Genomic DNA, 12,053 nt, shown 5'->3' with positions numbered 1-12,053 from the left:
CTAGTTTAGCACTTCTTAGTTGGGATTCAGGAATCTGTGTTTTAACAACTCCACCAGGTGATTCTCATCATGAGAGAAGTTTGGGAAACACTGCTCTATCCATTGAGCCAAACCGGTTTAGGCATGTTGACATATAACATTGTATTAGTTTCAAGTGTACAACACAATGACTTGATATTTGTATCTGCTTCTTAATCTTATGTGTAATATTAGGAATTATTTTTAAGTCCCTTTTCCACCTTATTCTGGTATGGCTGATCCTCCCCCCCCCCCCCCTTATGAAATAATTGCATACCTCACACTCATCTTTTTAAATTGCAGTATAGCTTAAGATCTTTTTGAATCTTAATTTGCATCAATAGAGTGAGCTATCCCTTCTACCTTTAGGATATCTGAAAATTAGAAAATTATGCCAAGATGCTGATAGAAGAGACCACCTTTGAAGTTAATGTCAGCAGAATGGAATGCATAACATCCAAGCTATATTTCTTCATCTTTTCACAAGGATGTCATAAAAATTTTTATCAAATGCTTACTTAATTCCAGGTGTTCTAATCTATGTCTATGTCTATGTCTATGTCTAGCCTATGTCTATGTCTATGTCTATATATCTATATCTTTATCATCTATCTATCTATCTACCTATCTATCTATCAGCTTTCTAGATATATACCATAGGAAACAATGGAACACTAGAATATTCATTGACCTGAAAAAATATTCATGAGACATTTGCTTAGAAAACATGCTTAGAAAGAGGGAGGAAGAGAGAGAGACAAAAAGAGAGGTAGGGGAAAAGAGAGGGAGAGAGAGAGACTGAGAGAGAGAGGAAGAGAGAGAGAGAAATATCAAAGCCATTTTGGACATGTTACAATGCATTTTATATTACATTTTGGTAAGAAAATAAGAATAATAAAGATAACTTATTTTAAAAAGACATATTCTAGAATCATTGTAGAGAATGGATTTTTTAAATGTAAGACTGAAGGCTAGGAAATTAGGGAGAAAGACATTGGAGTTATCTAAATGAGAAATTGAGATAGCTCTAACGTAGTGACAGTGGAGGTGGAGAGCAGATAGATTCAAGAAATAGTTAGAAGGCAGAAGTGGAAGAACTTAGTGATTATTTGAGGTGGAAAGAGAATGAGGATTTAGAGTGAATCCCAGGTAAGAATGGTTTCTAGCAAAGCAAATTACCCATTTATTAATTTGGCTGAGGTAAAAGGAGAGAGAGAAAGAGAGAGAGACTGATTTTACCCATAAATCTGTAATTAGGGCAGCGCTTAGCAAGAGTCTCTCCACTCTGATCCATTTCACATCAGCTTGAGGTGGTTTAGAGGTAGGGATTTGGGGAACCCGGAATTACCTGAATGTGTGACTTCTCTCTATGTGTGTTTCCAGCATGGTGGCTTAAGGAATTCTAAGGTATTGAGATAGATAGAGACAGATCATAGCTGACAGATAAATAGGTGATAGATAGATAGACAGATAGATAGACAGATAAATAGATAAATAGATTATAGATCGAGAAGAGGAAGGGAGAGAAGGAAAGGGAAAGGCTGGAAAGTAATGCAAGGTGACGTGTTTTCATGCTGGTCATTGCTTTACTACAAGCCCAAAGAGACACAGTGAGTGGCTTGGTAGGTAGGTGTGGTGCAAGCACTTGGGACTTCTCCAGAAAAAGTACATGCGTAATTTGTTTTTGGAAGTAGTCCATCAGATGCAGAAAGGAGGGGAACTTTATTGACCAGATCCCTCTTATATCAGCTTTCTATTAGTGTATAACAAAATTACCACAAACTTAATGACTGAAATACGATTAAAATATTCATTTATTAGCTCATAGGTTTGTGATTAAAATATTCATTTATTAGCTCATAGGTTTGGCTGGGTCCTCAGCTGGGGGTATCATGAGGCCAAAATCAAGGTGTTGCCCCAGCTGAGTGTACTTCTAGAGGCTCTGGGGAAAATTCCACTTTCAAGCTTATTTTTGTCAGTAGAATTCAGTTCCTGTGGTTCCAAAAAGGAGGTCTCTGTTTCCTTGATGGCTGTTGCCTGGGGCTTCCCTCAGCTCCTATAGCCGGCCCACATCTTTTGCCATGACTCCTTTTTATCTTCACACCAATAATAATGAATCAAATTCTCTTGAGCTCCAAATCTTTAACTTTTCCCTAAAACCAGCTACAGAAAACTCTTTGCTTTAAAAGTACACCTATGATTAGGTCAAGCTCACCTGTGTAGTTTTCTTATCTTAAGGTCAACTGAAACATAGTCTAACAACAGGAGTAAAATCAATCCTATCTAATAAAAGAGCAATATGCAAATTTACTGTACCTCTGCTAAACCCACAAGCTACGCCCATCAACCAATCAGGAGTGAGTATGTAAATTAACCTAACCAAGATGGCTACAGCCACAGAGAGAGCAGGATGCTTATGTTTCCCCGGCAATGGAGGAAGCCAAGCTTTCTGCCTGCCCTGGCCTGCCTTGGCCTCCACTTAAGGCTACAAAGTTTCAATTATAGAAGATAAATAAATCCCCACAAAAATGGCAGCAGCCATGGAGCTGGAAAGGCTTGAGTTGCCCCGGTGATGGAGGAAGCCAAGTTTCCACAGCCCTGGCCTGCCTTGGCCTCCGCTTAAGGCTACAAAATTTCAATTATAAAAGATAAATAAATCCCAACAAAAATAGCTGCAGCCACAGAGCGAAAAGGAGGTTTGGCTCTGCTGAAGGCTACAAAGTTTCAATTATAGAAGATAAATAAATCCCATATACCAGGGCCTCCACTTGGGTTGACAGGGGGTGTGGCCGGCCTGCAAACCACCACAGGCCCCTAGCCCAGGCTGCCCCACACCCTAAGGGAACCCCCCACCCTGATCCGGGATGCTCTTCAGGGCTAACCAGCCAGCCCCCATCCATGCACCAGGCTTTTGTCCTACACACAGGATGGCCACCACAAGATGGCTAGCAGGGGAAGGCAGTTGGGAGGGACCAGGTCTGCAAGGGAGGGCAGTTGGGAGGGATCAGGCCAGCAGGGGAGGGCAGTTGGGAGGGATCAGACCTGCAAGGGAGGGAAGTTGTGGGCGATCAAGCCTGTAGGGGAGGGCAGTTAAGGGTGACCAGGTCTGCAGGGGAGAGCAGTTAGGGGCAAACAGTCTAGCAGGGGAGCAATTAGGTACCAATCAAGGCTGACAGGGGAGTGGTTAGGGGGTGATCAGGCTGGCAGGCAGGCAGGCAAGCAGTTGGGAGCCAGCAGTCCTGGATTGTGAGAGGGATGTCCGACTGCCCGTTGAGGCCCAATCCTACTGGGATCTGGCCTAAATGGGCAGTCAGACATCCCTCAAGGGGTCCCAGATTGAAGAGGGTGCAGGCTGGGCTGAGGGACATGCCCCCCCCCCTCCCCCTAATTATATGATATAGTTCCAGGAATTATGCACATTTGGTACACCAGCAGGGCAGGAAATCTTAGGGGCCATTTTATCATTCTTCCTACCCCCCCTCCTATCCCCAAATCTGATTTAAAAGCCCATGTTCATCCAGCTCTTCAAAGCTGCTTAATAGTATATCTAGACTAAGGTTGTTTAAGGCTGACAGTATAATGTCCACAGATGAAGACAGAAATGAAATCATTCCACTTCGGTTCTGCTTCCATGACTTTCATCCAGAAGAATGTTCTGTGAATTCTAGCACATTGTGGGTACTCAATAAATATTTGCTGAATGAAGTATGGATTGGATAGAGGAGAATAAATATTTGTAAGAGTAGATTAAAGGTTTAACATAAAAGGTAAATAGATTTTAAATGATTACCTCACTGTTTCAGAAGAGATTCTTTCCAGTTCTGAATGAATTACATTCCTGAGTCCTGAGAGAAAAATAGGTGAGATTACTGCAAAACCAACTCAATATCTCTGTTGAATAAGTGAGTGGACAAATTCTTTTTGTTTGGTGATCTTCTGTCTGTGGGACAAGAAAGCCTGTTCACAACACTCTCTCATTACCAACCACCAAAATGTTAACTTGACAGCATATATTCTTTCTTAGTGATACTGTAGGAAAACTCTTACAGATGATCTTTCATACAGCTCATTAAATACTAATCACATTTAAAAGACACAATCTTTAAAACTGTAAGCTTGAGCAGTACAAGTGAGTTCCTGTTAAAACACTGGAAATATTTTTCAGAAATATGCATTTACCTTATACTATACTGAGTTTTTATATATTATACATTCACACGTGTATTTTTATATGTGCTATGCATTGTTCCATAAATGTTAATTATAGTTTTTCTATGGCCTCTATAAATTCACTTTCAAAACTCTGGTTATAATAAATCTGTTTAATTACATAAAAAACACATTGATCCAAAATTAATTCAATCAATTTTAATCGGAGGGAATTCTCAAATTATTCTTTAATTTATGTATAAATATAATGTAATAAAGTGTAGTTTGAGAACTTCAACCACTTCATCACAGATACATCTTCCTTAGTCCAAATAATTTTGAGGATATTTTAACATATATAATGCTTTTCTCACCCTGTGGAACATTTGTAAAATGGTATCTTAGTAAGAGTAACTTTGTCATAGCAATCAATTACAATAGTAAGGACGAAAAGTCTATTATGAATGGAACACTACCAACACATAACTAGTACAAAGAAGAGGTATTAGAAATACTACCCAGTTCCATGGAACTTCCGTGCAATTTGTATATAGACAATATATATAGAGAATAGAGAACAAGGTAGTATAGACATGTCTTAAAGGCTATTAGAACTGAAGAACCTTCGGATTATACTGATCTCGCATTTTAGAGATGGGGGCCTGGAAATACAGAGAGGATAGATGATTGACCAAAGGCTGCAGAGCTGGTTTAGTGAAGTCATGAGGAACCCAGGTCTGGCAGCTGTCTAATTCAGCGTCCTTGACTCATGTCACACTACAACTCACACTAAGAAATAGACTTGACATACAGTACACATATTCTCGGATCTATGGTGCTGTTGGTTATAAAATACATCAGTATTACATATACCACTAAAATGGAAAAGAGACTGTCTAGTTAGTGATAACACAGTGCTAAGATACACTGTACTCTAAGATTCATCCCACTTTCCAAACTGTAAAAAGATAAAAACTAGCATCTGAATACAACTTTTACACACATATGTAAAACAGAACTTTTACATATGACATTACCTATTGCATTCAATTTATTTTTTCTAAATGATGTTATGAGTCTACTGAGCTCATTTTACCACCCACTAATGAGGAGAGCCGATCTAAACACTAAATCATGTATTGCAGATAATAAGAAATCTTTAACATACTCAACCAAGGTGCGAACTGTTCAGTTTGATAGTAAGTGCAGAAGAAGAAAAAATATAGTTTTATGTGGACTAAAACCACCTGGAAATTTTTCAAATTAGAAATAAGACTTTAGCCTGAAATATGTTGAGATAAAGAAGTGGAAGTGAACAACTGAGCAACTTAAACTGGAAAAGCAAAACAAAAACTCAAATGTAAAAAAAAAATCTATTCTTTAAATGAAAATATAACCATTTAACTTAAGATATATAAAAGCATTTTTAAAGTTTCAAAAATCTTCCTTAGAGAAAATACACAGAAACCTGAAAAAGTTAAATAGAAAACTATTTAGACAAAACTGGATACAATATTTCTCCCTCTTTTCTTTTTAAAAATATATTTTTTATTGATTTTTTTTTTTTTTTACAGTGAGGAAGGGAGAGGGATAGAGAGAAACATTGACCAGCTGCCTCTTTCACACCCCCTACTGGGGACATGCTTGCAACCAAGGAACATGCCCTTGACTGGAATCGAACCTGGGACCCTTCAGTCCCCAGGCCAATGCTCTATTCACTGAGCCAAACTGACCAGGGGTTTCCCCCCAATACTTGTGACAAATTCAAAAGGGGTCAAACAGTCTGATAGCTAAGTGACAGGGGCCTGAAAACAAGTGGCTAGACAGTCTCCCAACTCCAATTCTTCTGTGCTTTTCTTAGTCAAGGATTAAAAAAAAAAAAAAAACAGTAAATAAATAAACACAAGCATCTTGGAATCCCCTCCTTGCAGGCCTTGTGAATATTTTTTTTTAAAAACAAACAAACAAACAAAGAAAAAAACAAACTAAGGCTATAATGTACCCAGTATAAAAGTTGCTGGCTGAAATCTTCAATGATCACTCTTACAGTGCTCTCGGAATGGTGTCTACAGTCCCAGCAAAAAAGGAAGCAAACAAAAACATACCAGAAGCCCAATTACCCTGTGTATGTAAAACGTGCACCCCCCAATGCGAACGCGATCCAATGGAAAAAAAAAAAAAAAAAAAAAAAAAAAAAAAAAAAAGCGCGTGCAAACTTGGCAGTTAGGCAATGTCACTGCAATGGTTAGAACTCAAAATTTCAAACCCTTTGATGAAGATACCATCTTTCAGCCAAGCCCTGGCAGAAAGAAAACCTTTGATTCCTGTGAAGACCCTCCCTCCCCAGTCAGCTGCTGGGCTCCATCAGGAGGGATGGGGGCTCTCCCTCCCTATCACGGCTAAGCGTTCCCAGACCCAGGAGAAACCCTGGGTTTCTGCAGGGCACTCCACGTGCAGCGAAGTGTCCCAGCTCTGCAGAGGGCAGCTGGAAATGAATTTAAAATGGCAACGCGGACCAATCAGCGCTGCCTCACCGAAGCAGACGTGTACACGCACCTCCTCCGCCGGCTGGCGGAACCTGGCGGTGCCTAACTCCCTGCTAGGGCTATAAAGTAGGCGTTTTTATTTCAAGGTGGCCTGTACTAAAAAAAAAAAAAAAAAAAAAAAAAAAAAAATTGGGGGAGGGGGTGCAAGTTTTTTTTATTTTGGAATTAGTCCAAAATAATTTTAGGTTTGATGTGTGAAAATCTAAACCTATTTTTTTGTGTGTGTTTTGTTATTCAAGGATGAAAAGAGGCACATTTTAAGATGTACTCCACCTTTGTAAGCTGGACTGTGGTCATTATGGTGTTCACGTAACTCTGAAACATCCTAAGCTATAAAATGAGGACTTAGCAGAAAGGGAGTTCCTAAAGAGAAGGTTAAATCGAGGTAAAATGAAGAGAGGGTTGGGCAGTTGGCACAACTGTGATGTTAGGCAGCGTAGGAGGTCCTCTCTCGGGGTAACCCCTCCACCCTGCTAGCGTTGGGTTTAGCGCCAGCTGGGGTGGGGGGGAGACTTCCTGTTGCCTCTCTTCTTTCCGGGAGAAAAAATTTTCAATGAAGAGACTGGCGCGCTCGGCGCGCGTGTGTGTGCACATTGTTTGCATATGTGCATGTATCCGCTAATGCGCGGATATACATCCGCGTGCACGTGGGCATGCAAGTTCGTACATGTTTACGTGTGTGCTTATTGCACGCATGTGCCCACATGTATCTCCGTGCACGCAGGTATCCGCGTGCATATCTGTGTGTGTACGGTCCTGTGATCTGTGACGAGGGCATTCCCAAGCAGAGCCGGGCTGCCAGGGGCCAGCTCCTACTCCCCTTCAGTCCTTCTCACTCACGGGGACCCAGAGCTCCGCGGCGCGCGCAGCTAAACTCTTCCCGCAGAGTGCTGGCTCCGCATGGTGGAGGCGCAGGTAAAGGCCAAGCCCCTGAAAGGCTCCCGGGCAGTCCCATTCCCGCGCCTTTCCTAGGACAGCCGCCCAGGGGCGACTCCGGGCGGCGGGAGGGGCGCGGCCCGCGGCGATCCAGCTCGGGACCGCCGGCCTGTCCCTTTCACCTCGCCGCCGGGCGGGAGCACGTGAGCGGGGCTCCGGGTGGCACCCGGGCGCCGCCGCCGCCGCCGAGGCAATTGTATGGAGAACGCTGCCTCTGGCCCGCGGCCAGGCGCCTCGGCTCGGCGGTCCGCCCGGCCCCCCTCCTCCCCGCACCGCTCCTCCCGCGCAGCCCCCTCCTCCCCATCCGCCCACGATTAGAGGTGGGCACTGCCCCCACCCCGGCCCGCCGCCCCCTCCCCAGGCGCGCGCGCACGCGTACACACACACACACACACACACACACACACACACACACACACATCCCGCTCGAATCCCGGGGCAGGAACTCAGAAAACTCCCAGCCCGGGCAGAGCGCACTCGGTGCAGGACGCAGGAGCGAGCAGCCGTCCCCCTCCAGCTCCCGGTGCCGCCGCCGCTCAGGCCCCCGAGGAGGCGCGGTGCCCCCGCTCCCCACCCTCCTCCGCGCTCCGCGCCCGACCCGCTCCCGTCCCGGCAGACGCTCCCCGTCCTCCTCGGCTTCCCGACTGCCTGGGGCGCTACTTGTATTCTCTCTCTCTCTCTCTCTCTCTCTCTCTCTTTCTTGCTCTGCGAACTCCGCGGAGTAGGGGGGAGAAGAGGAGGAGGAGGAATTTTTCCCCCCTCCTAACATTTCAAGGGACACCCCCATTCACTACAAGTCTCTTCCCTCTCCGAGCTGCTGGCGAAGCGCTCCCGGGGATCGCAACTCCTGATCCCCAAACCGAAAGGGGTGCCTTCCCAACTCCAAACCCTCTTTTTCTTCTCCCTCGCTTTCCTCCTCCTCCTCCTCTCGCCACCTCCACCGCCACCTCCACCACCACCGCCACCAACACCTCCACCAACACCACCTCCACCTCCACCTCCATCCACCTCCACCTCCGGCACCCAACCGCCGCCGCCGCCGGCAGCGCCTCCTTCTCTCCTCCTCCTCCCTCTCCTCTCTCTTGGCAGCCGCTGGACGTCCGGTGTGGATGGTGGCAGCGGCGGCCGCTTAAGCAGCAGCCCTCGCAGCGCGCCGGCTCTCGCTCCCTCCGCCTCCTTCTCCAGCCCCAGCGGCTCCTCTCCCCGAAGGTGCCGGGCCGGCCGGGGGCAGCGGCGGCAGCAGCGGCGGCGGCGGCGGAGGCAGGATGAGCGCACGCGGGGAAGGCGCCGGGCAGCCGTCCACTTCAGCCCAGGGACAACCTGCCGCCCCCGCGCCCCAGAAGCGAGGACGCGGCCGACCCAGGAAGCAGCAGCAAGTCAGTACCCCGGGGGGTGGGAGCCCCGCGCCCTCCGCGGGGGCCCCAGCGATGTGCAGCCGCTCCAATGCGGGAGTCCCGGGCGTCCCGGTCGCTCCGGTCGCCCCGCTGTGCCACGCGCTGCCCGCCAGCCGGCCGGGGGAGGGCTGCAGAGTCCCGTGCGCGGCTGAGCACCTCCGGGCGGGGAGGTGGGGAGCCGGGCCGGGCGGCGGGATGCAGGCGGGAGGTGCGGTGGGGGGGAAGGGGGGAGCGGGTCCTCGGACTTTCGCTATTGTGCACGGTCCGGAGGGTCGAGGTGGTTCCAGGTCCCTGGAAGCGGCCGGCCGGGGTCCGACCCTCCGGGGCTCGCGGGCGCTTTCCTTAACCGCGTTGCAATGGCCCCGGGGGAAGGAAGGGCGAGGGGCTAGGATGCTCTGGATGGGGCTCAAGTCCTGGGTGGCCGTTCAGGGCTCTGTCTCCCGCCATCCCGGGCGGCTAGCGGGCCCGGGGCTGGGACTCCGCAGCCGCCCCCTTGGCGCCTTCCCCGAGTGCCTGGTGGCCGGAGACCCGCGCGCTCCCGACAAAGAACTCGCCGGCAGCCCGGTCCCCTCTGCGCTCTTTGAACGCGGCGGCGCCGCCGAGGGGTCCCGGGGAAGGGGCACCCGGAGGGGCTGGGTCCGCCGGGGACGGGATGCGCCCGTTTTGCCCGGGGCGCGAAGGAAAGTGAATGTCCGAGGGAGAGTGCCCTGCAGCTCTAGGGTCACTTCCTCGCCAAGCGCCCAGGCTCCCTTTTTTGCCTCTGGATCCCTCGCCTCCTCAGCGTTTCAGACATTCAATGTGTTAGTGACTCCAGGGCCATTGGCTGGGGGGTTGGGAGGGGAAGATCGAGGGGCGCCCGGGACCCCGCGGAGTGGAGGGTTTTGTCTGCGGATGCAACCAATTAAGCGTGCAGCCGGCGCTTGCAAGGCTTGCGCGCAGCAGCGCCCAGGGCGGGGGGTTTTGTATGCTGCAATTTCCAAGCCTTGGCGGGCAGGGCTCCGGAGCGGGACATGCCCATGGAGAACATTTAAACTTCGCTTCCGCGGGCTTTTAAAACTTCTTCATCCCTTAGACTCAAAGAGCTTCCTTCATGGCACAGAGGCTGGTTATAGAAAATTATCCCGGAGTCCCAAAGCCGCCCGAGAGAGCGCGGTGGGGAGAGCGAACAATGTTGGCTGGCCGGCGCGTTTTTTTGAGGAAAATGGAGAAGGCTGTACCTTTTTTAAATCATCAAAGGAAACAAGCCCATCTAGAGGCCCCCGGGTTTTCCCGCTCTGCCCCAGGCGACACCTCGTAAGGCTCTCGGACCCCGTTTTCCACCTCCCAGCTAGTCCCTGCCGGTCCCCCCCACCCTGGTTTCCCACCCGCCACCCAGCTCTCTCGAGCTCTTCTCCTTGCCTCCCGCCTCCAAAAAAATAATGGAAAAGAAATTGCTGTGTGGTCTGGAGGTGATGGGAGGTTTTTACCTTTGAGTTAAGGCAGAGTTCACAAAGAAAGGGAAATGTGCCTCCGATGTGTGTGCTCCGGATGTGCCCACTGGCGCTAGTGGTCCCACGGAAGCTTTCAGTAACCTTCCCCAGATTCTCTCAGTAGGACGCGAATTTTCATTGAAGACTTTCACGAGGAGTTTTAAGTTAATTAGTCTCGTTTAATCATCGAATCTGAATGAAGTGTAATTTGATGATTCACTGGGTAAATATTTAGGAACTGGAATATTAATCATCACATTCTCTTAACCACTTGAGTATTTACTAACTTGGCATAGAAGCCATTTAAAGTTTTTGCTAAAACCTATTGATAGTTTCAATTTCTCCTTCCCAGACACTTCCATTCCTCCTTACTACTCCCCACTCCCTTATTTTTCTCCAGTTCACCCCCATAGCGGTTTTCTCAAAAGAAAGTTTTGGGGAGTTTCTTCATTTTTATCAAAAGATATTTAATTTTTGACTAGAGACCATGCCTGAATCTCTAAAAGGAAGTGGAGAATTGAAGCAATTATCTAGATAATTCAAGCAAAACCTCCCACAACAGATTTAACATAATTATTTGGAAATTTTAAGGGGAATGGAGTTGTTTTGAGTTGAAGAACTTGGATAATTGCTCCAATATTTCACTCAATGTGTTGACTACAATGCAGATATGTAGAGATGATTAAAAACCATCTTTCAGTATGGAAGATTGTTGAAATATTTATGATGTTAGCTTCCTTTTTCTGTTAGAAATTTTAGTACAATGCTAAAAATTCTAACAGAAAAAGGAAGCTAACATCATAGTATCTGTGTAAAATGCTTATGGCCAGTAGTATTTGTGTAAAATGCTTATGGATGAACTGCCAGATGCATAACCATGCAACCTTTTCACCTTAATGTATGCCTTTCCTTCTAGAACATGCAAACTTGTCATCCTTTGTTACCTTGGTAGGCTTGAAATGGAATCTAGTTTTCATATGTAAAATACGTTTCCTCTTTGAACCTTTGGATGTAAAAGGGTCCTCATTGCCCCTCTCTGAGAACTCTGAGTCATCACTACTATTTAAGCTTGAACTGAATGTGTTCCAATAGTTCAGTGGAGCAGCACATGCAGAAAATGTAACTATGAAGTCAGGGTCAATTTCTTGCAGACCTCCTTGCCACAACAACATTTTTATTTTTATTTTATTTTATTTTTTTTTTCTCCACAATTAGGAGCCAACTGGCGAGCCCTCTCCTAAGAGACCCAGGGGAAGACCCAAAGGCAGCAAAAACAAGAGTCCCTCCAAAGCCGCTCAAAAGGTGAGATTTCTCAAGTCAGGTCCTCCCAGCTTTCCCAACTCCCACAGGAACCTCCCTGCAATTTTCCCATCCTACATCCACACTCAAGGATTGGTCTTCACTGGTCAGCCCAAGACGCATTTCCAACCCTGGAAAGGAATAAGATTTCCAAGCGAGTGCTTAGCATAAAAACTTCATGAAGAGGCTTCCGTGTTGTGTTTAAACAACCACCAAATAAGATGAAACTTAAAATGGGGTTG

General features: G+C 47.0%; 1 protein-coding gene and 1 long non-coding RNA gene across 4 annotated transcripts in view; one reads left to right on the top strand and one right to left on the bottom strand.

The window, feature by feature from the left end:
* Positions 1–1,823: 1,823 nt before the first annotated feature.
* Positions 1,824–10,756, bottom strand: LOC311619362. The gene is made up of 3 exons (XR_014794486.1): positions 10,510–10,756; positions 3,809–3,863; positions 1,824–2,010 (listed from the first exon to the last, which is right to left on the bottom strand). It is a non-coding gene; the product is annotated as an uncharacterized lncRNA (long non-coding RNA).
* Positions 8,079–12,053, top strand: part of HMGA2 (high mobility group AT-hook 2) — a 140,153-nt gene continuing 136,178 nt past the window's right edge. For 2 of the 3 annotated variants that reach the window (XM_084877618.1, XM_084877617.1), the window contains exons 1-2: positions 8,079–9,025; positions 11,728–11,814. In XM_084877618.1, the coding sequence (XP_084733744.1) occupies positions 8,915–9,025; positions 11,728–11,814 (198 nt within the window). In that variant the 5' untranslated portion in view covers positions 8,079–8,914. The remainder of the gene's footprint in view (positions 9,026–11,727; positions 11,815–12,053) is intronic. The other variant, XM_084877619.1, reaches the window with a different exon arrangement.

Source organism: Pipistrellus hanaki (assembly GCF_964339955.1).
Source record: "Pipistrellus hanaki genome assembly, chromosome: 3".
Classification (NCBI taxonomy): domain Eukaryota; kingdom Metazoa; phylum Chordata; class Mammalia; order Chiroptera; family Vespertilionidae; genus Pipistrellus; species Pipistrellus hanaki.
Note: the sequence above shows the minus strand (reverse complement) of the source record. Positions and strands in the feature narration are given on the sequence as shown.